We start from the raw sequence: 27,974 nt of genomic DNA, 5'->3' as shown, positions 1-27,974 counted from the left end.
GAGAGCCTGCTTCTCCCTCTGCCTATGTCTCTGCCTCTCTCTGTGTGTCTCTCATGAATAAATAAAATCTTAAAAAAAGAAAAAAAGAATACTATAATAGGAGGATTAAGGAAACACGAGAAACTTTAGGAATCTGGAAAACCAAGCTATCTCCTTATTCTCCCTCAGGCTTCAGAATCTACCTAAAGACCTAAACTCAGATTAGTACTATTAATACTGTGACTTAGTTATATTATTGGTTAAATGGACTTATTCTGGATTATGGTCGAAAATGTAATCATTCTAATAGTCCTACAAGAAAATAAATTTAGACTCCACTTAACTTTAAACAGATTATTAAACTATAATGTTTATAAGCTTGACCTTTATAACAAAATATCAGCTCCTACCTCGTGCTCGTACTCGACATTCCTCTTCCTCTGCATTTCTGAGTATTTGTTTAGCATGATTCAATGAGGATTCACATTTCAGAAGGTTTCTGACATGTGCAGCCAGTGAATCTACACTGCTACCACCACCATCATCACTCTCTGACACACCCTCTTCTCTACTATCTGTTAGGCTTGTCTTGGGTGAAGAATATGGGAAGAAGTTTAGAAGAACATCAGAAACTGACTCCAGTGAATTACTGTCCCATGAGCAGGAACTGGCATCACTACTTGAATCACTTTGAATGATAGTCATCATAGGTATAACAATTTTATTCCCAATGGTTCCACTATACCCTTCAGGTTCAGATCTCATTACAGATTTGGCAGCTCTATATTGCCGACAGGTTTCATCTACGGTCACTCTGGCTTTGCTTTCTGCTTCCTGTAGAGGACTTCTAACTGTAGTTGAACTAATAAACTCCCAATTCTCAATGCCTCTCTGGCATTTTAGATTTGTCTGTGTGCTAATATCCTTCTGTATGCACTTGTTGCTTGGGCTTTCCTCTATAAATGGCTGTCTCTGAGGCAAATCACCATTATACTCATCAGCTGTGAGAGGTTCTTTGAAGCAAACCACCTTCTTAGATTGTATAAATGAAATATCACTAACATCTCTGAAGGGGACAAGGGGAGCAGGAAAATTGCATCGTTTCAGTGCTATATTTTCTGCCTCCATTAAAAGGGTCCGAATCTCTTTAAGAGTTTTGGAACCACTGCTTCTATCTTGAATTTCCTCAGACCTAACATCTTCAAAACTTGAAGATTCTGGCTTACTTATTATTACTCTACCATCAGCCTGAGAATTTAAAGGCATACTGTTTGAGGTAACACTGGAGTTAGAAGAATCTAAATTATCTATTAGCATTTGAACATGGTCTGAAACTAGCTTCTGCTTCTCACTATATGAATAAGTACCAGGGGTAACTGTGGATAACCCAGTAATCTGATCAACTTGCCCAACACCACTCGAGAACATCAGAGCATCCTGTGTTAGGTGTCTATCTGGAAAATCCTGTTGACAGAAAATATCTGGTTGTTCTCTGTGTGAAAAGGAACTCGGAGCAGTTGGTAACAGACTTTTCTGGTCGGCTGGTAGAGGAATTGTTGAAACCTTCAGTGCACCTTTCCCTAGATGTTTGTCTGGCAATTCCTGTGGGTAGAAATTATTAGATTTCTCTCTGTGGGAATAGGAACTAGAAAGAGATATTGGTATCCCAGAATTCACATCAATTGGTTCAGAGACAGCTGAAATCTTCAAAATATTCTCACTTTGATGTTTATCAGACAGCTGATGTTGTAAGAAAATACCGGGCTTTACTTTCTGAGAATAGGAATTATGAAGAACTGTCAGTAATGGAGTCTTCTGGTTATCTGATCCAATCACAGTTGAAATTTTGGGCTTTTCTCTTTTTGAGTAGAAACTAAGGGGAGCTGTTAGTAATTCAGTCTCCTGGTCATCTGGTAAAATCACAGGTGAAATCTTCAGTTTCTCTTCATGTGAGTAAGAGCTAGAAGGTCCTATTGGTATCTCAGTCTTCTGGTCAGCAGGTCCAGGAAGAGCAAAAACTTTTAAAGCTGCTTCAGTAACATCTGGCAGCTCCTCCTGGTAAAAAATACTGTCCTTCTCTCTATATGAGTAGGAACTAGAGGGAATTATATGTATCCCAGTCTTCTGGTCACCTGGTCCAGAAACAGCTGAAATTTTCAGAGTTTCTTCAGTAATATCTGGAGACTCCAGGTAAGAAAAGATGGGATTCTTTCTATGTGAATAGGAAGTAGAGGGTCCAAATCGTATCCCAGACTGCTGGTCAGCTGACCCAGGAGCCCCTAAAACTTTTAAAGCACCTTCGTTAGGAGCTGGCAACTCCTGCTGATAAGAAATGACAGGCTTCTCTCTATGTGAATAAGTAGTAGAGGTTACTGCTGTTATTCCAGTCCTCTGGTCACCTAATCCAGGAATCCTGAAAACATTTAAAGACTCTTGAGTAAGATCTGGCAACTGTTGATGATAAATGATTGGCTTCTCTCTCTCTGAGTAAGAAGCAGAAGTAATTGTTGGTTTTCTGGTCTTCTGATCATCTGACCCAGAAACAGCTGAAACTTTCAGAGCTGCTATAGCCAACTGATTGTCTGAGAAGGGCTGTTGGTACAAAATACTGGGCCTCTCTCTATGAGAGTAAGAAACAGAAGATACTGTTGGTATCCCAGTCTCCTGGTCAGCTGGTCCAGAAGAAGCTGAAACATTCAGAGCCTCATCAGTGAGATGTCTATCTGATAAGGCCTGCTGGTAGAAAATAATGGGCTTCCCTCCAAGAGAGTAGGAACTTGAAAGTACCGTGGGTATCCCAGTCTTCTGATCACCTATTCCAGAAAAAGCTGAAACTTTCAGAGCCTCTTCAGTTAGATGACTGCCTGGGAACTCCTGTGCGTAAAAAATATTAGACTTCTCTCTGTGTGAGTAGGAACTAGAAGGTTCTGATGGTAACCCAGTTTTCTGATCACCTGGTCCAAGAATAGCTGAAACTTTCAGAGCCTTCTGAGGTAGATGACTGTCTGTCAAGCCCTGTGGGTAGAAAATAATGGGCTTCTCTCTAGGTGAATAGGAACTAGAAGGTTCTGATGGCAACCCAGTCTTCTGGTCAGCTAGTCCAGGAGTAGCTGAAACTTTCAGAGCCACCTGAGGTACCTGGCCATCTATCAAGCCCTGTGAGTAGAAAATAATGGGCTTCTCTCTAGGTGAGTAGGAACTAGAAGATTCTGATGGTAACCCAGTCTTCTGATCAGCTGGTCCAGGAATAGCTGAAATGTTCAGAGGCTCCTGAGGTAGCTGACTATCTGTCAAGTCCTGTGGGTAGAAAATACTGGGCTTGTAGGAACTAGAAGGTTCTGATGGTAACCCAGTTTTCTGATCACCTGGTCCAGGAATAGCTGAAACTTTCAGAGCCTCCTGAGGTAGCTGACTGTCTGTCAAGCCCTGTGGGTAGAAAATAATGGGCTTCTCTCTAGGTGAATAGGAACTAGAAGGTTCCGATGGCAACCCAGTGTTCTGGTCAGCTAGTCCAGGAGTAGCTGAAACTTTCAGAGCCACCTGAGGTACCTGGCCATCTATCAAGCCCTGTGAGTAGAAAATAATGGGCTTCTCTCTAGGTGAGTAGGAACTAGAAGATTCTGATGGTAACCCAGTCTTCTGATCAGCTGGTCCAGGAATAGCTGAAATGTTCAGAGCCTCCTGAGGTAGCTGACTGTCTGTCAAGCCCTGTGGGTAGAAAATAATGGGCTTCTCTCTAGGTGAATAGGAACTAGAAGGTTCCGATGGCAACCCAGTGTTCTGGTCAGCTAGTCCAGGAGTAGCTGAAACTTTCAGAGCCACCTGAGGTACCTGGCCATCTATCAAGCCCTGTGAGTAGAAAATAATGGGCTTCTCTCTAGGTGAGTAGGAACTAGAAGATTCTGATGGTAACCCAGTCTTCTGATCAGCTGGTCCAGGAATAGCTGAAATGTTCAGAGGCTCCTGAGGTAGCTGACTGTCTGTCAAGTCCTGTGGGTAGAAAATACTGGGCTTCTCTCTAGGTGAGTGGGAAGTAGAAGGTTCCGATGGTAACTCAGTCTTCTGGTCAGCTGGTTCAGGAATGGCTGAAACGTTCAGAGCCTCCTGAGGTAACTGACTATCTGTCAAGCCCTGTGGGTAGAAAATAATGGGCTTCTCTCTAAATGAGTAGGAACTAGAAGGTTCTGATGGTAACCTAGTCTTCTGGTCAGCTGGTCCAGGAATAGCTGAAAGTTTCAGAGCTGCCTGAGGTAGCTGACTGTCTGTCAAGCCTTGTGGGTAGAAAATAATGGGCTTCTCTCTAGGTGAGTAGGAACTGGAATCTTCTAATGGTAACCCAGTTTTTTGGTCAGCTGGTCCAGGAATGGCTGAAACTTTCAGAGCCGCCTGAGGTACCTGACTATTTGTCAAGTCCTGTGGGTAGAAAATAATGGGCTTCTCTCTAAGTGAGTAGGAACTAGAAGGTTCTGATGGTAACCCAGTCTTCTGGTCAGCTGGTCCAGGAATGGCTGAAACGTTCAGAGCCTCCTGAGGTAGCTGACTATCTGTCAAGCCCTGTGGGTAGAAAATAATGGGTTTCTCTCTATTTGAGTAGGAAGTAGAGGATACTGTTGGTATTCCAGTCTTCCAGTCAGCTGATCCAGATATGGCTGAAAATTTCAGAGCCTCTTTAGTGAGATAAACGTCTGTCAAGCCCTGTGGGTAGAAAATAATGGGTTTCTCTCCAGGTGAGTAGGAAGAAGAGGGAACTACTGGTGTGCCAGTCTGTTGGTCAGTTGGTTCAGAAACAGCTGTAACTTTTAGAGCTTCCTCAGGAAGAGGACTGTCTGGTAAGCCCTGTGGGTAAAAAATAAAGGGCTTTTCTACATGGGAGTAAGTAGAGGTTACTGTTGATATCTCAGGCTTTTGGTCAGTAGGACCCGGAACAGGTGAAACTTTCTGAGCCGGTTCAATTAGAGAACTGCCTAGAAACTCCTGTTGGTAGAAAATACTGTGCTTCTCTTTACGTGAGGAGAAATTAGAAGCTTCTGATAGTGACCCACTCTTTTTTTCAGCTGGTCCAGGAACAGCTGGAACTTTAGGAGCCTGTTCAGCTAGAGGACTATCTGGCAACTCCTGTTGGTTGGATATACTGGACTTCTCTCTATGTGAATGAGAAGTAGAGGTTAACGTTGGTATTCCAGTCTTCTGCTCAGCAGATCCAGGAGCAGAATATTTCAAGGCCTGTTCAGTTAGATCACTTTCTGGCAATGTCTGTTGACAGAAAATATGGGGTCTCTCTCCCTGTAAGTAAGAAGTAGAGGATGCCAAAGGTATCCTAGTCTTCTGATCAGCTGGTCTAGGAACAGCTGCAACTTTCTGAGCCTGTTCAATTAAATGACTATCTAGCAAGGCCTGTTGGTAACAGATACAGTGCTTCTCTCCAAGTGAGTAGGAACTTGAAGATAATGTAGGTAGTCCAATGTTTTGATCAGCTGGTCCAGGAGCAACTGAAGCTTTCAGAACCTGTGCAGTTAGATCACCGTCTGACAACTGTTGTTGAGAGAAAATAACATGCTTCTCTCTTTGTGAAAGGGAAGCAGAGGGTACTATTATTTTCTCAGTCCTCTGGTCAGTAGGTACAGGAACAGTTGAAATTTTCAGAGACTCTTCTGTTAGATGACTGTCTGGCAAAGTCTCAGGGTGCAAAATATGATGCTTCTCTCCAGGTGAGTAGGAACCTGGAAGGACTGTAGGTCTGCCAGTCTTCTGGTCAACAGGACCAGGAACAGCTGAAACTCTTAGAGCCTCTTCTGTTCGAGGACTCTCTGGCAAGGTCTGAGGGTAGAAAATATTATGCTTCTCTCTAGGTGAGTAGGAACCTGGATGGCCTGTAGGTCTGTCAGTCTTCTGGTCAGGAGGACCAGGAACTGTCAAAACTCTAACAGCCTCTTCAGTTAGATGATTATCTGGCAAAATCTCAGGGTGGAAAATGCTATGCTTCTCTCCAAGTGAGTAGGAACCTGGAAGGCCTGTAGGTATGCCAGTCTTCTGGTCAACAGGACCAGGAACAGCTGAAACTCTTACAGCCTCTTCTGTTAGATGACTGTCTGGCAAAGTCTCAGGTTGGACAATATTACACTTCTCTCCAAGTGAGTAGGAACCTGGAAGGCCTGTAGGTACGTCAGCCTTCTGGTCGTCAGGACCAGGAACAGCCAAAACTCTAACAGCCTCTTCAGTCAGAAGACTGTCCAGCAAAATCTCAGGGTGGACAATATTACTCTTCTCTTCAAGCGAGTAAGAACCTGGAAAGCCTGTAGGTATGTCAGTCTTCTGGTCAACAGGACCAGGAAAAGCAGAAACTCTTATAGCCTCTTCTGTTAGAGGATTGTCTGCCAAATTCTTAGAGTAGAAAATATGATGCTTCTCTCCAAGTGAGTAGGAACCTGGAAGGACAGTAGGTATGCCAGTCTTCTGGTCAGCAAGACCAGGAACAGCCAAAACTTTTAGAGCCTCTTCAGTTAGATGACTGTCTGGCAAATTCTCAGGGTGGAAAATATTACACTTCTCTCCAAGTGAGTAGGAACCTGGAAGGACTGTAGGTATACCAGTCTTCTGGTCAGCAGGACTAGGAACAGCCGAAACTCTTACAGCCTCTTCAGTTAAATGACTGTCTGGCAAATTCTCAGAGTGGAAAATATGATGCTTCTCTCCAAGTGAGTAGGAACCTGGATGGCCTATAGGTATGCCAGTCTTCTGGTCAGCAGGACCAGGACCAGCCAACACTTTTAGAGCCTCTTCAGTTAGAGGACTCTCTGGCAAATTCTCAGGGTGGAAAATATTACGCTTCTCTCCAAGTGAGTAGGAACCTGCAAGGCCTGTAGGTATGCCAGTCTTCTGGTCAACAGGACCAGGAACAGCCAAAACTCTTTGAGTCCCTTCAGTTAAATGATTGTCTGGCAAAGTCTCAGAGTGGACAATATTACACTTCTCTCCAAGTGAGTAGGAACCTGCAAGGCCTGTAGGTATGCCAGTCTTCTGGTCAGCAGGACCAGGAAAAGCAGAAACTCTTATAGCCTCTTCAATTAGATGACTCTGTGACAAGGTCTGAGGGTAGAAAATATTACGCTTCTCTCCAAGTGAGTAGGAACCTGCAAGGCCTGCAGGTATGTCAGTCTTCTGGTCAGCAGGACTAGGAACACCTGAAACTCTTAGAGCCTCTTCAGTTAAATGACTGTCTCGCAAATTCTCAGGGTGGAAAATATTACGTCTCTCTCCAAGTGAGTAGGAACCTGGAAGGATTGTAGGTATGCCAGTCTTCTGATCAACAGGACCAGGAACAGCCAAAACTCTTTGAGTCCCTTCAGTTAAATGACTGTCTGACAAAGTCTCAGGGTGGACAATGTTACACTTCTCTCCAAGTGAGTAGGAACCTAGAAGGCCTGTAGATATGCCAGTCTTCTGGTTAGCAGGACCAGGACCAGCCAACACTTTTAGAGCCTCTTCAGTTAGATGACTCTGTGGCAAGGTCTGAGGGTAGAAAATATTACGCTTCTCTCCAAGTGAGTAGGAACCTGCAAGGCCTGTAGGTATGCCAGTCTTCTCGTCAGCAGGACCAGGAACAGCCAAAACTCTTTGAGCCTCTTCAGTTAGATGAATGCCTGGCAAAGTCTGAGGGTGGAAAATATTACGTTTCTCTCCAAGTGAGTAGGAACCTGAAAGGACTGTAGGAATGCCAGTCTTCTGATCAACAGGACCAGGAACAGTTGAAACTCTTACAGCCTCTCCAGTTAGATGACCGTCTGGCAAAGTCTGAGGTTGGAATATATTACAGTTCTCTCCAAGTGAGTACGAACCTGGAAGGACCGTAGGTATGCCAGTCTTCTGGTCAATAGGACCAGGAACAGCTGAAACTCTTAGAGCCTCTTTAGTTAGATGACTCTCTGGCAAGGCCTGTTGGTGAAAGATACTGGCCTTCTCTCCAAGTGAAAAGGAACCTGGAAGGACTGTAGGTATGCCAGTCTTTTGGTCAACAGAACCAGGAACAGCTGCCAAAACTCTTACAGCCTCTTCAGTTAGATGACTCTCTGGCAATGTCGGAGGGTGGAAAATATTACGTTTCTCTCCAAGTAAGTAGGAACCTGGAAGGACTATAGGTATTACACTCTTCTGTTCAACAGGACCAGGAACAGCTGAAACTTTTAGAGTCTCTTTAGTTAGATGGCTGTTTGGCAAGGCCTGTTGGCAGAAGATTTTGTGCTTCTCTCCAAGTGAGTGGGAACCTGGAAGGACTATATGTATGCGAGTCTTCTGGTCAGCAGGACCAGGAACAGCTGAAACTCTAACAGCCTCTTCAGTTAGATGACTGTCTGGCAAGGCCTGTTGGTAAAAGATATTGTGCTTTTCTCTGAGCGAATAGGAACTTGGAAGGACTGTAGGTATGTCAGTTTTCTGGTCAGCAAGACCAGAAAAAGCCGAAACTCTTACAGCCTCTTCAGTTAGATGACTCTCTGGCAAGGTCTGAGGGTAGAAAATACAATGTTTCTCTCCAAGTGAGTAGGAACCTGGAAGGACTGTAGGTATGCTAGTCTTCTGGTCAGTAGGTTCCGGAACAGCTGCAACTTTAAGAGCCTCTTCAGCTAGATAACTGTCTGGCAAGGACTGTTGGTGTAAAATACTGGGCTTCCCTCTCTGTGAGTAGGAACTAGAAGGTACTGTTGATATCCCAGTGTTCTGGTCATCTATTTTAGGAACAGTTGAAACTTTTGGAGTCTCTTCAGTTTTATGACTTCCTACCAATTCCTGTTGGTGGAGTGTATCAGAGTGTTGACCAATAGTAATCTCTTGAGGAGATCTTAAAGCCAATTGAGGAAAGTCCTCAGGGAACAAGGATAATAGAGATCCAGTATCTGATTCTCTAGTAGTAGTGATGCCTGGTTTCAAGCTGGATTGAGTAATTTCAGCTATGCCTCCTTTAGAAGTATCTCCTAAAAAAAGAAATTTATTAATACTAATATATGTTTAATTAAGAAATACTTATCTTATGCATAAAATAATATAACAAGCTTTCTTTTCTTTGACCTTTATACTTCTAGTAATGAATTCTAAGAGTCATCAAAGGAGACAAATATTTACAAAGATATTAATTACAAAGCCATTTACAACAGCAATCTAATGCAGACATAATTTCAATACTCAACAATAGAGTAATGTTTAAAAATAGCATATCCATTTGATATGATATTATATTGATCTTAAATTTGGATTTTTAAAGAATTTTTAACATAATGGGAAAATGCTATCCAGACTGGGCTTTAATTTCGCCCTAGTTATAGTCTAACAAATTAACTTGTTATTGTGTCATGTATGTTAGTAAAAGACATACAATTCCTCAATCAGATACAAAATACTTTATTCCATGGCATAGCAAATAATCATCAACTTATTTTCATGGGTTCCGCTTTTCCTCAAGTCCTACGAGGGCAATGCAATATGGCCCAGATGGATTCTATATATGCAGTGGGTTTAAATGATTCTTCTAAGAAATGTACCCTGAGAAAGATATATATATATTTTAACTATATGAAACTATAAAATGTCTAAAGATTACATCAAGGATTTTGAACTAAATTCTAAATGGCACGGGGAGTTGCTAATTGATTACATCAGAACTGTAGAACTAAAGACTGAAGACGTGTGCGAATGGAATGCAATACCATAAGTAACACTATTAGAACTTTCTGTACAACAGAAATTTCTGTATTGTCTAAAATAGTACTTCTAGTTCTAAATGGCAGTTGAAAGTAAAAGACTAAAATTAAAATGACAAGATTTGACAAAATATGCATTTTTCCATTTGTTCATTAAAAAAAATTTAATGTTTACTATGTGCCAGTCACAGTTCTAGATATAGAAATAAGGTAATAGACAAAGCTTACATTCTAATAGCAGGAAGTAGATAAAAAATAAATTGGTAAAACACATGGTATGTCAGATGATGGCAAGATGGTTGACATATACAACAAGTTTTATCTATACAGATCTTCCTCAACTTAAAATAGGGTTACATCCCAATAAGGCCATCATAAGATGAAAACATAATAAGTCAAAAATACATACAATAATCTAACATACCAAACATCACAGCTTAGCCAAGTCTAACTTACACATGCTCAGAACACTTACATTGGCCTAATTTGGGCAAAATTACCCAACACAAAACCTATTTTATAATATAATGTTGAATATCTTGTATATTGAATACTGTACGAAAAGTGAAAAACAGCATGGTTATATGGGTACAGAATGGTTATAAGCCTATTAGGGTTTTACCCTTATAATCATGTGACTGACTGGGAGCTGTGGCTCTGCTGCTGCCCAACATCACAAAAGAATATCATAACCACATATGGCTAGCCTAAGAAAATATCTAAATGCACAATTTGGAGTATGGTTTCTACTGAATGCATATCATAAAGATAAAAATCCTAAGTCAAAGCATCCTAAATGGGGGACTGTCTGCACTTTACATATAAAGAAATTAAGTTTCAAAGTTGAAGATATACTGTTGCTTCTCAATATGGAGATCTTGTTAACTTACAGATTCTGATTTAATATGTCTAGGGTTGGGGATCCCTGGGTGGCGCAGCGGTTTGGCACCTGCCTTTGGCCCAGGGCGCGATCCTGGAGACCCGGGATCGAATCCCACATCAGGCTCCCGGTGCATGAACCCTGCTTCTCCCTCTGCCTGTGTCTCTGCCTCTTTCTCTCTCTCTGTGACTATCATAAATAAATTAAAAAAAATTTTTTTTAAAATATGTCTAGGGTTGGATAAGAAATTTGCATTTCTAACAAACTCCTAAGTGATGTCTCATATTTTTAGCCCACAGACCACATTTTGAGTGGTAAAGATATATAACTTCTCCAGAGTTCTACAGAAGTGACAAACACACGTACTTTAACCTTTTAATTCTAACTCCAAATTCTGAACTCTTTTTACTAAATTATTAGTGACTGCTGTTCTAAACCCAATGGTGAACTTCAATAAAGCAACTAAATACAGAATTAAATGGATTGAGTGAATTATCAGATAAGGAAGTACAGAACCAAGTATTAACTCTTTAAGGAAAATAAAAGAGAAGGCTGGAGGGTATTATGCTGAGTGAAGTAAGTCAGTCGGAGAAGGACAAACATTATATGTTCTCATTCATTTGGGCAATATAAATAATAGTGAAAGGGAATATAAGGGAAGGGAGAAGAAATGTGTGGGAAATATCAGAAAGGGAGACAGAACGTAAAGACTGCTAACTCTGGGAAACGAACTAGGGGTGGTAGAAGGGGAGAAGGGCGGGGGGTGGGAGTGAATGGGTGACGGGCACTGGGGGTTATTCTGTATGTTAGTAAATTGAACACCAATAAAAAATAATAAAAATAAAAAAAAAATAAAATAAAAGAGAAGGGATGAATGTAATCTGCATAGTAACTTGAAAGGGAATAGAAGTTATAAAAAGTTTTCTGAGAAAAAAAAAGACTGAAGAAATAAAATAAAAATAAAAAAGTCTTGAAACAAATGAGAATATAAATATACCAAAACTTATGGAGTGCAGTTATGGCAGTTCTAAGAAGGAAGTTCATAGGACAAATGCCTATATCAAGAAATAAGAAAATCTCAAATAAATACCCAATCTTTACATCTTAAGGAACCAGAAAAAGAACAAAGCCCAAAGCCAGTGGAAGGAAGGAAACAAAGACCAGAGCAGCTAATAGATGAAGTAGACTAAAAGGACAATAGAAAAAATATTCATCAATAAAACAAAGGTCTGGTTCTTCTAAAAGATAAAGAAATTACAGACGTTTTTTTTTTTTTTTTTAAGATTTTATTTATTTATTCATGAGAGACACAGAGAGAGAGAGAGGCAGAGACACAGGCAGAGGGAGAAGCAGGCTCCATGCAGGGAGTCCGACGTGGGACTCGATCCCAGGACTCCAGGATCATGCCCTGGTTCAAAGGCAGGTGCTAAACCACTGAGCCACACCCAAGGATCCCCAAACTGACAGACCTTTAACTAAAATCACTACCACCTCTGTCCCACCCCCCAAAAAAAACAAAAAACAGAGGACTCAAATAATAAAATACGAAAATGAAAAAGGAAATATTACAACTGGTATCACAGAAATACAAAAGATCATGAAAGACTTTCTACAAATAATTTTACAGCAAAAAATTTTACAGCCTAGAAGAAACATATTACCTACCAAGACTGAATCATGAAAAAGCAGGAAACCTGAATAGAACAATTACTAGTAAGGAGTTTGAATCCATAATCAAGTGCTTGCTTCGGCAGCACAAATACTAAAATTAGAATCCATAATCGAAAGTGTCCCAACAGAAAAACTCCAGAACCAGATGGCTTCTCTGAGTTCCATGAAAGTGTCAAATAATTAATATCAAAATTTCTCAAATTCTTCCAAAAATAAAAAGAAACACTTCCAAACTCATTTTACAAAGCCAGCATTACTCTGATACCAAAACCAGACAAGAGAATTACAAAAAAGTAAAATTACAGGCCATTACTCCAATGAACATAGATGAAAAATCCTCAACAAAATACTAGCAGACCAAATTCAACAATACATTAAAAGAATCATGATTTTACCATGATTAAATGGGTGTTATTCCAGGAATGCAAGGATGGCTCAATATCTGCAAATCACCAATCAATATGATACACCAATATTAACAAAATGAAGGATAAAAATCATGTGATCAGCTTAATGGATGCAGAAAAAGCAACTGACAAAATTCAACATCCATTCATGATAAAAACTCTCAATATAGGGGGTGTAGAGGGAACATGCCTCAACATTACAAAGGCCATATATAAGGCCCCACAGCTAACAACAGTGAAAAGCTGAAAGTTTTTCCTCTAAGATCAAGAACAATATCCCACTCTCACCACTTTTATTCAACATAGTATTGGAAATCCTAGCCAGAACAATTAGGCAAGAAAAGGGGGGAGGGGCATCCAAATAGTAAAGGAAGAAGTAAAACTATCTCTATTTACACATAACATGACATTACATATGGAAACCCCTAAAGACTCTACCAAAAAACTGTTAGAACTAGTAAATAAATTCAGTAAAGTTGCAGGATACAAAATTAACATACAAAAATCAGTTATACTTTTATACACTAATAAAGAACTATTAGAGAAGTTAAGAATGCAATCCCATTTACAATTATATTTAAAAGGAAAAAAAACCCTAGAAATAAATTTAAACAAGGGTGTGAAAGATCTGTACACTGCAAACTATAAGACACTGATGAAAGAAGTGGGAAAAGACTCAAATAAATGGAAAAATAATCTACACATCTGAGAAGCTCAATGAACTCTGTGTAGCATAAATACAGAGACCCACCCCAATACATCATAATCAAAATGTTGAAAGACTGAATATCTTGAAAGCAGCAAGAGAAAACCAATCACATATAAGGGAATTGTAATAAGAGTAACAGCTGACTTCTCATCAGAAACAATAAAGGCCAGAAGACTGTGGGAAGACATACTCAGAGGCTCATCAAAAATATTATCAACCAAGAATTCTAAACCCAACAAAACTATCTTTCAAAAGGATGAAATAAAAATATTCTGAGAGAATCTGTTGGTAGCAGAATCATCATATACAAGAAATATTAAAGGAATTCTTCAGGCTGAAAGCAAGTGATACCAGAGAGTAATTTGAATTTACAAAACAAGACAGTGCTAGTAAAGATAATTATATAGGTAATTACAAAAAGCATATTTCCATATTTCTTTTCCTTTCTTAACTGATTTTAAAAGCAATTTTACACAAAGTGATATGTATATAACTATGTTAAGGGGGCTATAACATAGAAATGTAACATATTTGACAATGACATCAAAAAGAGGCAGGCAGAAGCAAAGCTGGCGTGAAGTAAGGAAAAGACACTGGATGGTAACAAATTCAGGAACAAATGAAGAGAATTAAAAATGGTAAATTAGAAGGATTAATATAAGTTCTATAAATACTAGCTCTCTTCTCAGTTCCTTAAACATACATAAAATTATATAAATAAGTATAATAATGTAACAAAGTATTCTTGTGTGTTTGTAACACATATAGGTAATATGTATAGCAATAGCACACATAAAAAATAGAGAATAGAAAAAAAAATAGAGAATAGAGCTATATAGGAGTAACGTCTCTGTATCATACTACAATTAAGTTAGTATAAATAAGGTATATATTCTAAAAGATAAATTTTGTAATCCCTAAACCAACCACTAGAATATATCCTAAAAAAATTAGCTAGAAAATCATTAAAGAAATTAAAATGTGACACTTGGGGCACCTGGGTGATTCAGTCAATTAAGCATCTGCCTTTGGCTCAGATCATGATCCTAGAGTCCTGAGATGGAGCCCCACATCAGGCTCCCTGCTCAACAAGGAGTCTGCTTCTCCCTCTCCCTCTATGTGTATGTGCTTGTTCTCTCTCTCCCTCAAATAAATAAAATCTTTAAAAATAACAAATAAAATAAAATATGACACTAGAAATATTCACAAAGTCCAATAAAAAGCAGTAAGATAGGAACATAATAAAAAGACATGAAACATGGAAAACAAAAAGAAACCCAGCAAATATATATCCAATCTTAATCAATAATGGCATTGAACATGAACTGATTAAACAATTAAATCAAAAGGCAAAGATTGTCAGTCTATATTTAAAAAAAGATCAGTAAGATCCAATTATAAGGTGTGTACAAGAGATACACTTTAGGTTCAGAAATACAAATAGGTTGAAAGTAAAAAGATGAAAAACATGCCATAAAGCAGCAAGCATAACTGAAATGACTATTCTGAAGTAAGAGAAAATGACCTTAAAACAAAAAAAACTGTTACTAGAATTAAAGAGAGACTATTTATAACAACAAAGTCAATCCATCAGGAATATATAACAATTACAAACTTAAATGCACTTAATATCATGGTCTCAAGATATAGGAAGCAAATATGACCCAAAAAAATGATAAAACAGACAATTAAGCAATAACTGCTGGAGATTTCAATAGCTTACTTTCGAAAACAGAAAACTAGGCAGAAGATCAACAAGGATACAGGACTTGAACCCTATCAGAAGACTTGAACCCTATAAACCCATTAGAACTAAGAGACATGTATAGAACACACACCTAACAATAGCAGAATGTGCATTCTTCTCTACAGTAAACCATACATTCTACAGAATAAACTATACACTAAGACATGAGAGTGAGCCTCAATAAAATTTAGATAACCTAAAATCATACAAAGTATGTGCTGTCCAACAAAAATGGAATCAAATGAGCTATTAATAACAAAAAGAAATTCACAAATATGTGTAAATTAAACAAGACATTCCCAAATAACCAAGGGGTCAATGAAAACAAATTGCAATGGAAACTAAAGTGTTTTAGGTGAATTAAGTAAAAAGCACAATAAACCAAAACTATGAGCATGTCACTAACATAGTGCTTAGAAATTTATCATTGTAAACACCTATGTCAAAAACAAAGTCTTAGGGCATCCAGGTGCTCAGTCAGTTAAGCATCTGCCTTCAGCTCAGGTTGTGGTCTCCAGGTCATGGGATCCAGCCCTGAATCAGGCAACTCACTCAGCAGGAAGTCTGCTTCTCTCTCTCCCTCTGCCCTTCCCCACTGCTCATGTGCATGTGCACTCTCTCTCTCAAATAAATAGATGAAAGATCTTTTTTAAAAAGTCTCAAATCAATAACCTATTCTTTCACGGTAAGAAACTGTAAAAAGCACAAACTAAAGCTGAAATGTGAAAGGAAAAAAATAAAGACTAAACTGGAAATGAAACAGAGATTTATTTATTTTTTTAAAGATTTTTTTAAATTTATTTATGAGAGAGAGAGAGAGAAAGAGAGAGAAAGAGAGGCAGAGACACAGGCAGAGGGAGAAGCAGGCTCCATGCTGGGAGCCTGATGCAGGACTCAATCCTGGGATTCCAGGATCACGCCCTGGGCCGAAGGGAGGCGCTAAACCGCTGAGCTACCCAGAGATCCCCTGAAACAGAGATCTAAAAAGTTGGGGAAAAGATCAGAAAAAGTAGAAAAACCAAAATTTATTTCTTTGAAAATATGAACATAATTGACAAAATTTAGCTAGACTCACCAAAAAAAAAAAAGAGAAATAGAAAAACTCAAATTGTCAAAATCAGGATGAAAGAAGGGATATTACTAACAATCTTCCAAAATAAAAAGGATTACATGGGAATACCACGAACAACTATATGCCAACAAATTAGATAACCTCGCTGGAATGGATAAATTTCACAAAGGACAAAAAATTACAAAAACTGATTCATGAAAAATATAAAATCTAAATAGACTTACAGCAAGTAGAGACATGAAATTAGTAATTTTAAAACTTCTACAAAGACTATGCTAGGCAGCTTTACAGTGAGTTTCATTCAATAAAAACTAATCCTTTTCAAACTCTTAAAAACTAGAAGAGACAATGCTTCTCATCTCAACTGGTGACATTAGCATTATCCTTGTACCAAAACCCAATAATAGCAAAAATCACAACAAATCCACGCACCAGTACCTACTATGAATATAAACACAAAAAACCTCAAGAAATTACCGACAAAACAAATCCAACAACATACAAAAGGATTGTATGCCCATAACCAAATGGCATATGTAACCAAGAATGCAAGGTTGGTTCAACATAGAAAATTAATTAATAATCCTATATATATTATCAGAATATAAGACAAAAACCATATGATCATCATAAAAGAGGCAGAAAAAATATTTAACAAAATCTAACACCTTACAGGATAACTTGATAAACATGCTCTAAAAACTACAAATGGAACTTCCTCAACCTGATAAACAGCATTTACAAAAATCCCACAGCTAACATCATGCTTAATGATAAAAGACTTTATACATTTCTACAAAGACCAGGGCAAGAAGACAAGAATGTCCATCCTTGCCACTTCTATGCAACATCGTACTGAAGGTTCTAGTCAGGGCAGTTGGGGAATTGAAATACATAAAAGGCATCCATGTTGGAAAGACAGAAAATTCTATTTGCAGATGACATGGTCTTGTATAAAAAAGTTTTAAGCAATCCACACAAAAAAAATATTAGAGATAATAAACAAATAGTACAGCAAGATTGCAGCTATAAAACTAACATACAAAATTCAACTATATTTCCATACACTAGCAATGAACATTGCAAAAGTGAAATTAAGAAAACAATCTCGGGCAGCCCGGGTGGCTCAAGGGTTTAGGGCTGCCTTCAGCCCAGGGCCGGATCCTGGAGACCCAGGATCAAGTCCCACATCGGGCTCCCTGCATGGAGCCTGCTTCTCCCTCTGCTTGTGTCTCTGGCTCTCTCTCTCCCTCTCTGTGTGTCTGTCATGAATAAATAAATAAAATCTTAAAAAAAAAAAAAAAAGAAAGAAAGAAAACAATCTCTTTTTCAACAAAAGGATTAAATGACTCAGAATTAATTTAACAAAGAAGTGCAAGACTTGTACACTGAAAACTACAAAATCTTGTTGAAAGAAATAAAGAAAACCCAAATAATGGAAAGACATCCCGTATTTATAGATCAAAGTATATAAGATGACATTCTCTCAAAGGAAAGACAACCCAATTTCACAGCTCTAAATATTATGATAGCAATATTCCCAAAACATATCTACACATTCAGCACAATCTGACACATACTACAATATGGATGAATCTTGAAAAGATTATTCTAAGTGAAATAAGCCAGTCATGAAAAGACAAATACTGTACAATTCCACTTATATTAGGTACCTAAAGTAGTCAAATTGAGAGATAAAAAGTAAAATGAGAGTTAACCAACAGGAGGTATGTGGAATTAGTGTTTAATAGTAACAGAGATTGTTTTACAAGTTTTGTGGATGGATGGCAGTGATAGTTGTACAATGTGAATGTATTTTTGCCACTGAACTATGTTTTTAAAAATGTTTAAGATGGTAAATTTTATGTCATGTGTATTTTACCACTACTTAAAATATTAATTTTTGGGATGCCTGGGTGGCTCAGTAGTTGAGCCTCTGCCTTTGGCTCAGGGCATGATCCCAGGGTCCTGGGATCGAGTCCCACATCAGGCTCTCCGAAAGGAGACTGCTTCTCCCTCTACCTGTGTCTCTGCCCCATTCTGTACGTCTTTCATGAATATATATAAATTTAAAAAAAAAAAAAAAAAAAGAAAAACCAGGCACCTGGGGGGCTCAGTCAGGTAAATGTTTGCCTTCAGCTCAGGTCATAATCCCAAAGTCCTAGGATCAAGTCTGGCTCGGGGCTTCCTGCTCAGCGGGGAGTCTGCTTCTCCTTTTGCCCTTCCCCCCTGCTTCTGATCTCTCTCTCTCTCTTTCTCAAATAAATAAAAATCTTAAAAAAAAAAAAAAAGAAAAAGAAAAACCAATAAAGTGGACTTCATCAAAATTCAAAACTATGTGCTGCAATCAATACCATCAAGTAAGTGAACAGACAACCCACAGAGCGGGAGAAAATTTTTGCAGATAATATATCTGATAAACAACCTACATCCAAAGTATAAAAAGAACTCTAACAACTCAATATTTAAAAAATCAGTAACCTAGTTAAAAAGTAAATATCTAAGGATATACAAATGGCCAATAAACAAGAAAAAATGCTCAACATCATTAGCAATTGGTAAATGTAAATCAAAATCACAAGATACCATTCCATACCCACCAGAATGGCTATAACTGAAAAGACAGAAAATAACAAGTGTTGAGATGTGGAGAAATTAGAACCCTCATCATGCTGATGGGAATGTAATATGTTACACACTTTGGAAAACAGTTTAACAGTCCTTCAAAAATGTTAAATGCGGTTTCCATAAACCAGCAACCCACTCCTTGATATATATCAAAGAGAAATGAAAAATATACACAAAAACATGCACATGTTCATAGCAGTATTATTCATAACACCCCAAACTGGAAAAAAATCCAAATGTCCATCAACTGATGAATGGGTAAACAAAATGTGACATATCTATACTTGGTAATAAAAAGGAACGAGTACTGATACTTGCTATAATACAGGCAAATCTTGAAATCAATGAAAGAAGCCACTCACAAAAGATCACATACATGATACATACATACAAATCAATGACATGATTTGATTTATATGATAATGTCCAAAATACGCAAATTTATAGACACAGTGGATTAGTGGTTGCCTAGATTGCCTAGGGGTGAGGGAGGTGTGGAATGAGGACTGAGTACAAACAGGTACAGGGTATTTGGGTATAAAAATGTTTTAAAATTAGAGTGTATTGGGCTCCCTGGGTGGCTCAGTCAGTAAAGTGTCCAACTCTTGATTTTGGCTCATGTCATGATCTCAGGTCCTGGGATTGAGCCCTACATCAAGCTTTTTGCTTAGCACAGAGTTTGCTTAAGGATTCTCTCTCTCTCTTTCCCTCTGCCATTCCCCCTGTTTGTGCCTGCTCTCTCTCTAAAATAAATAAATAAATCTTAAAAAAATAAAACAGAAACAAAAATTAGAGTGTAGTGAGGATGGTTACCAGATGGGAAGTGGGGGGGGGGGGGGGGGACACAAGATAAATAGGTGATGGGAATTAAGAAGGGCACCTGCAAAAAAAAAAAAAAAAAAAAAGAAAAAAAAGGTCACCTGCTGTGATGAGCACCAAGTGTTTTATGGAAGTGTCGAATCAGTATACTGTACACCTGAAACTAATATTACACTGTATGTTAATGAACTAGCATTTAAATAACAACTCAAAAAACAAAAATATAATTAAGAATATAGTGATGTTTGTACAACTTGGTGAACTGTAAACTTTAAATGGGTGAAATGTATTACATGTAAATTTCATTTCAATAGAACTGTTTTTTAAAAAAAACTAATGACAGATGGTTTCAATTTCCATTCTAAATATATTTCACCTTCCAAAGCTCTAGCTTAGTTGCTCTTCTATATTTTGACAATTTTTTAAAAAGAAAATTTTCTTGTCCAACAGGTAAAGAGCTTAGAAGTCACTCATATCTACAGAAGAAAAGAACTGAACAAACTGAAAATCAACAACTCTTGGATCCATCAGAGAAGTGAGTTCACAAAGTAAAACAACTATCCTGAAAACCAGAGAGAGATGAAGATAAAGAATCACATATTGCACGGAGAAGACACTGGAATCACGAATGCCTAGGAAAAATTAAACTTTAATTAACCAACTGCTAGAGGCTAAGCATGAACTTACTTTAGAGAGAACTCTTAAAGCCAAAAAAACAAAAACAAAAAAAAAAACCCTTGTAAGGGTTTTAGAGCTTTAGAAAGAACTCTACATTTTCATGAGCTTTACTTCGGGGGACCCCACAAAGCTATTAAGATGAACATGAGACAAAAATACTCTCATACTCTTGGCACAGGGAAGGATAATCATTTTAGAAGAAGACCAGATAGACTGGCCTCAGGGAAACTCTATTACTAGAGTCTAACCAACTGGGTTTTACAAAAATCTAACCAACCTGGAAGAAGGGAAACACACGACTCTAGCCCCACCTCCCAGGCTTCCTACTTCACCTAGGCAAAAGAAAAATGCTAAGAAGTGCTTGTAAAAGCAATAGCTCAGGGACACAGGCTCACTAAAGATTGACTCCTAATCATAAGATTATTATAATGCAACCTCTCCCCTCCACAACTTATCACTACATTAATAAGGCTCCTCTATAATAACAGAATATTACAGATGATGGAATGTAAGCAAGGCCCGGACCCTATTTAAAAAGGAGTGTCAGGGGCAGCCCCGGTGGTGCAGCGGTTTAGCACTGCCTGCAGCCCAGGGCATGATCCTGGAGACCCTGGATCCAGTCCCACGTCGGGCTCTCTGCATGGAGCCTGCTTCTCCCTCTGCCTGTGTCTCTGCCTCTCATTCTCTATCTGTGTCTCTATGAATAAATAAATAAAATCTTTAAAAAAATAAATAAATAAATAAAAATAAAAAAGGAGTGTCAGGATGCCTGGTGGCTCAGTGGTTGAGCGTCTGCCTTTGGCTCAGGGCATGATCCCAGACACCGAGGATCAAGTCCCATGTCAGGCCTGTTTCTGCAGGAGCCTGCTTCTCCCTCTGCCTGTGTCTCTGACTCTCTCTCTCTGTGACTCTCATGAATAAATAAATAAAATCTTTAAGATAAAAAAATAAATAAAAATTAAAAAATAAAACAGAGTGTCAACAGAAACCAAAAGACAACAGGAGAGAAAAAACAAGGACATCAAAGGAAATTTTAGTGTCTGACAACAATTACAGCAAACAATTAAACAGCCTAACTTCTAGCCAGTAAACTCAAAACCTCACACCAAAGGCCTATTTACCTCACTTCTTTTTACCTAATACATCATGCCCAGTGGTTTTGTTCTTTTTAAAAAGGATTTTTATTTATTTATTCATGAGAGACACACAGAGAGAGGCAGAGACATAGGCAGAGGGGGAAGCAGGCTCCCTGCAGGGAGCCCAATGTGGGACTCATCCCAGGATCCCTCGATCATATCCAGAGCCAAAGGCTCTCAACCACAGAGCCACCCATGTGCCCCCATCATGCCCAGTGTTGAACAAAAAATTACAAGGCATGTTATAAGGCAAAAAAACAGTCTGAAGAGACTAAGTAATATAAGCAGAGGGAAGGAAACTCAAAGAATCAAAAAGAAATGACAGAAGTCAAAAAACAGTGTAACAGAAATGAAGGATGCTTTTGATGGGCTCATCAATAGGCTGGATATACCAAAGAATGAATCAGTGAATTTTAAGGTACGTCAACAGAAACTTGCCAAACTGAAATGTAAAGTGGGGAAAAAAGAGAAAAAAGAGAAAAAAGAAAAAAAAAAAAAAAAAAAAACCAGAATAGAACAGAATATCCAGAATTTTAGGACAATTTCAAAGGATGTAAAGGCAAAAGCACGGTGATACAGATTACAACTTGAGAATTCTTTATCAAGCCATGCTATAATCATTAAAAGAGAGAGCCCCCAAGAAGACATATTTAGACACGATGCCCTTCTCAAATCCTACGGTAGTCCTCCTCTCACCTCTGAGACCAGGCCAGACATGACCTGAGACTCTCAAATAATTCTCACATCAAAATTATTTCTGATACATTTAAACAATTAGATACAGTGATTTCAACTATGCTCATCACTAAAATCCCTGGTCCAGACAAAAGCAAATAATCTCCTGCCCCCACATTCTATTACTGCTCTGTCTTCTTACCTTGGTTCTTCCCAAGATTTACTCCTCCCCTCTCAACCTTTCTCCTGTGCTTTTTGAAACCTTTGTGCTATTTAGTAATCTGTCCCATACTGCCCTTGCAGCCCTCTTCCACATATTCTCTAGAAACAAGGAGAGATGGAAGTGACATTTAACTACTTCTCACAATGATTTATCATTATTTTCCATATTTCTCAAATAAAAATAAATGAAACCTCCTTTTTGAGGTTTAGGCCACACACAAGCTTCTCTACCATCCCCCACTATCTTATTTTTTTTTTTTTTTTTTTTTATTTATGATAGTCACACAGAGAGAGAGAGAGAGAGGCAGAGACATAGGCAGAGGGAGAAGCAGGCTCCATGCACCGGGAGCCTGACGTGGGATTCGATCCCGGGTCTCCAGGATCGTGCCCTGGGCCAAAGGCAGGCGCTAAACCGCTGCGCCACCCAGGGATCCCCCATCCCCCACTATCACTTTCTCCTTGCAACTCCCAGTTCTTCCTGTTTTGTGAAGACTTCAAGGACTGGGTTCACAGATTTCCCTTAACATCAAATCCCATATTAACCAGAAGATAATTAAACATAGTTAACTAAGCCAATAAGATAGCTTCAGAATCACAATTTGTTTTCTACCCTATTGATCTTTATTCAATTTCTACTATCCAATCCCAAGGCCATACAATGGATCTAATCACCCTTCAAACTGATCTAAATTTAAATTTAAAACAAATCCCCATTTAAATGTACCACTTCAATCTGACCAAAATTACCCATTACTCTAGCTCTCTCCCTAAGTTATATCCACATGATCTATTCAACTTCATAAATAAACCTCCGTCCCTTCTATTTTCTCCAACTAATAATTCTTGTGGTTTCTCTTCTTTCTCTATTCAGACTAAAACCAACAGGTGATCAACTCTTACTGATACCCTTCCACTGCTTTCCATCCACCATATCCACGTGGCCACTCAACAAATCCCTCAACCAAGGATCAATCCTATAACTCATTTTCTGTAGTCCTGAGTTTTAATAGAGAAAAACCAGATTCCATTAAGGCTGGTAACATTACAAAATTATCTCCAATCTCAGCTGACTTCTCAGAACGACCTGCCAATTCTTTTGCTAGTTCTTGGTCAGCTGCAACTCCTACTTAGTAACCTAAATTCTGAGCCTGCACCAAGCTACTCTCCTCAAACCCCCTAACCCTCCTTTACCACTCACTACCTCTCCTTCAGCAGATAATCTTGTTTTCTACCTCAGAACTGATCTCTCAGTTTCCTCTCTACAACTTATTTGGATCTACTCTTCTCCTTTTCTGTTCCATTAATTTCTTTTTTCCCTTCAAGTCACAGAATGGAATACAGAAATAATAAACTGACTCTAATATCAGACTCCTCATGTAATTGAGTTATAACATTGCCATAGAGAAGACAATGAAAAACCAAATGATTCATCTAATAAAATATCTGGGGATTTATAAATACATTTAATCCAAAATTAATATTATTACAGGAGTCTAAAAATAAAAAATTAGCCTTAGCAAGGTATTTTTAACAAGCTAGCCATAAGAACACCTAATATCTCCTTTTCTACATACCTGCTGAATGTTCGAGAGTCTTTTGCACAGTGTCAGGAGATACTCTCAACATTCTGAGATCTGAAGAGTGATACTCCAACTCTCTGGCTGGCTCATGAGGAATAAATGGAGGCAATATAGATGAAAAAGGCTGATTAATGTCCGTATTAGAATGACCTACCTATAAAAGGAGATTTAAAAAAATCAAGAAAATAGGATTAATTTTAGACTTCACCTTCACATTCATGAAAATGAATACTAAGCAGTTATACCAATTTCTTAAGATCATCTTCTCAACCATCCTAAATTCATATACAAGTCATATCTTGTTTGGTCAATTCTAGGAAGGCTCTACAAATTATTCTTAAGGTCTGGAAGTCTGCCTATATAGAATATTACAGATAGGAAGCCTAGAAGTTTGTTCCATATAAAAGTATGATCATTGAAGATTTTGAACTTTGGTATAACTCTTGACAAGTGCAAGAATTTTTTTTTTTTAAAGGAGAGGTATGTTGTCAAAAGTAAAGATGAAAGGAGGGAAGAGAGAACAGGAATATTTTCAAGAAATCCACAAACGTTTAGAAAAAAAATTAAAGCATCAAAGAACTGGATCTATGATCAATTACCAAGATACTATGTCCTCAAACTTCTTTAAACAAAAGTAGTGGGAAATATAAACTGACAGTGAAGTAAAGGTTAAATGCTGAAAAAGAAGTTCTCAAAGATTCATCAGATCCCAGCAAGTACTTATTGAAAAGAAATTAGAAACCATCATTGGTGATGTCAGTACATAAATATATAGAACTTTTCACCAGGTTCACATCATACTCTCATATAAAACAATATATTACTTTTAGGTTTCATTATTTTCCTAAAAATATTATTCCCTCTTTTTGATACTTCTCAGGGGAGAAAAAAATGTACCTAAGGATGAATTTGGTTCCATTCTCTTTTAGCAAGGTTTTTTCACTGTGTAGTAATGAACAGTCTTAGAAGTTGGGATGGTATAAAAATAAATATTCTACTTCTACTGCCCTGGTCTAGGTTTCTCTACACCAGTGGTTCTCAGGTGTGGAAGATTTTGCCCCCATCCATCTCTCCCTGACCAAGAAACATCTGGCAATGCCTGAGACATTTTTCACTGTCATAACTTGGAGCATGGGGTAGAGGGAGGGTAGCCACTGGCATCTAGTGAGAAGCCAGGGATGTTGGTCAGCACCCTAAAATGCACAAACAAGCCCCCCACAACAAAGAATTATCATATCCCAAAAGATAACAGTAAGAGAAATCCTGCTCTAAACAGAGCACAAAGTTCTTAATTTTCAATTATCCCATTCCTAAAGGAGACTTTTTTGAAGTACAGCTCATTAACTTATGTATTTGTGTGTGTGTGTGTGTGTGTGTCTCCCCCCAGGCACCTATGTGTATTTAATATCAGTTTTACTCTAGAACTTCCAAATGTAGGAAGAAAAAAGTTTCTATTCCAATCTTGACTTCAATAAAATTTCATTAATATTACTCAGCCATAAAAAAGAATGAAATCTGGCCACTTGCAACAACATGGATAGATTTGGAAGGTATAATGCTAAGTGAAATAAGTCAGAGAAAAACAAATATATTTCACTTATGTAGCATTTAAGAAACAAAACAAATGAACAAAGAAAAAAAAGAGACAAAACCAGACTCTTAATTACAGAGAACAAACTGATGGTTGGCAGAGGGCTGGGTAAAATAGGTGAAGGGAATTAAGAGTACACTTACCACCATCAGCAGTGAGTAATCTATAGAATTGCAAATGGACAATATTGTTCACCTGAAACTAATATAACACTGTTAACTATACTGGAATTAAAATATAGAAATAAACAAAATTTCATTATATCAAAGCATTGAAACATAACAGATACTAGAGCAAGTAATACAAAAGAAAATGTAGGGCACCTGGGTGGCTCAGTCAGTTAAGTGTCTGCCTTTGGCTCAGGTCATGATCTCAGGGTCCTGGGATCAAATCCCACATTGGGCTCCCTGCTCAGAAGGGAGCCTACTCCCTCTCTCTCCCTCTCCACCCCACCGCTTATGCTCTAATAAAGAAATGAAATCTTTAAAAAAAAGAAATGAAAACATACAGTGAAAAAGATGAGAAGAATTTAAGAGATCACCAGATCTTCATTACTAATTGAAACAGGAGAAATCAGGAGGAAAAAATGAAAATTGGTTTATCTCCCAGTTTTTAATCAATAATGAATCAAAGATGATGAAGACACCAAGAAATGTTAACTTCTCTATAAGAATTAAGAAAATCTACAAGTCTGATTTCATAAAAAAAAAGTTTGAGTTCTTTTGATATAGGCAAGTTGCATCTAAGGTGATGGAAAATTTTATGCAAGATAGCATTCAGGTCTAGGTCTACCTCAATAGAAATATTAGGATCTAAAAACGGATGGGATAATCATCACATGGAAAAAAGCATTTAAACCTTGAGAGGAGGGGTACCTGGATGGCTCAGTGGTTGAGTGTCTGCCTTCAGCCCAGGTCATGATCCTGGGGTCCTTGGATGAGTCCTACATCGGGCTCCCAGTATGGAGCCTGCTTCTCCCCCTGCCTTTGTGTCTGCCTCTCTCTGTGTGTCTTTCATTAATAAGTAAATAAAACCTTAAAAAAAATAATAAACCTTGAGAGGAAATTAGGTACTTGGTGGAAGAGGTAGAACCAACAAAACAAAAAGAAATCGAAAAAGTAAATCTTAAATAATATTTAGTTACATGGCCAAAATAAGGAGTACTAAAACAGTATTTTAACACAAAAGCTAAAAGAATGTAATATGCTGCTACCAGGAACAAGGAAAGAGAAACACAGGAGTAATAATGATAGGAGAAAACTCCTGGTGAGGGCCTAGGAGTCTAGTTTCTGTAAAGTGAAGAGAACTAATAGCCAGGCAGTACTATATACCCTACCCCACTCAATATAACAATGCATGAGGCTGATTGTTACTATTCTTATTCCTTTATGCAGATGAGTAGAATAATCCTCCAAAGTCATCTGCCAAATGCATGAGGCTAAAAAATAATTGAACAAGGTTTTGACTCCAAATCTCTACACTCTTTTCATAACCCCAAGCTACATCATATATAAGTAGTTGCCAAAATAATCATTTAGAGAAATGATGATTAGGTACCAAAGTAAGGCAAACAAGTATAAATGAGTCTTCTGAGACACAGATGAGAATAAGAAAGAAACCAAGGAACAAACAAGCCCTCCAAGGGCAAGCTGAGCCGTGTAGGAAGATTACTACCATAGCTGGCTCGTTGTTTCCCTAATACTGGCATTACAACTTGCAGACCACAGAATGGAGGTAAGAGTGAAAGATAATACATGAAACATCCTCCCTAAACTGAAAAAATATACTTAGGGCTATAGCTAGGGGCAAATAAAACCTGGAATACTGGTCAGAGTTAACCTTAGCACATCACTATTAACTGAATATGTATCTACATTTCTTTAAATAGATGTGTATAAAAAGCTGATGTAAGTTACATAAGTGATCTATCAAAAAAATGAGAAACTCTAAGTTTAAAATTGATCATACTTGTTTCTCATTCTTATTGAAATTCACTTTGACCAATCCCCTTCAAAATTTTCACTCTTGCCAAAATAATGCAAAATCCTGGCTTTGCTTTCACTGAAGAATAGTTAAACAGGAAGGCAGTTTATTGTATAGTATGGTTAAATACATAGATAAGGTTAGTTTCAAGTACTAGCTCCCCTACTTCCTCAATAATAATAAGCAAGTTCCGTTATTAACCCTCTAAATATCAATTGTAAAATCAGGATGATAATAACCCCCAATAATCCTATCTCATAGGATTGACCAAAGGACTAAATGAATTGATGTATATAAATAAATCTCTTAGCATAGTATTTGAGCACACAGTGTTAGCTATCATTTTCATCCCCATTGTTAAGAGAATGAAAATTAGAATTAAACAATGCCAACTTTAGAACATTAAAGAAAATAAAACTAACCTCACAGTTCTCTGTATTTCAATTTTTAATATGTTCAATAATTATAAATAAATTATTTTAATTATAAAGGATTAAATAATTATAAA

The 27,974-nt window shown here is 37.9% G+C and overlaps 1 protein-coding gene across 1 annotated transcript in view; it reads right to left on the bottom strand.

Moving 5' to 3' along the window:
- The window catches only part of ALMS1 (ALMS1 centrosome and basal body associated protein), a 216,461-nt gene that overhangs the window by 141,835 nt on the left and 46,652 nt on the right, over window positions 1-27,974 (bottom strand). The window contains exons 8-10 of the mRNA XM_077842914.1: window positions 23,887-24,046; window positions 8,722-8,945; window positions 390-8,589 (exon numbers count right to left, since the gene is read on the bottom strand). Coding sequence (XP_077699040.1) covers window positions 390-8,589; window positions 8,722-8,945; window positions 23,887-24,046 — 8,584 coding nt within the window. The remainder of the gene's footprint in view (window positions 1-389; window positions 8,590-8,721; window positions 8,946-23,886; window positions 24,047-27,974) is intronic.

The sequence above is a fragment of the Canis aureus genome, chromosome 12 (assembly GCF_053574225.1).
Source record: "Canis aureus isolate CA01 chromosome 12, VMU_Caureus_v.1.0, whole genome shotgun sequence".
NCBI lineage: Eukaryota > Metazoa > Chordata > Mammalia > Carnivora > Canidae > Canis > Canis aureus.
The sequence above is the reverse complement of the archived record's forward strand: the minus strand, read 5'-3'. Positions and strand labels throughout refer to the sequence as shown.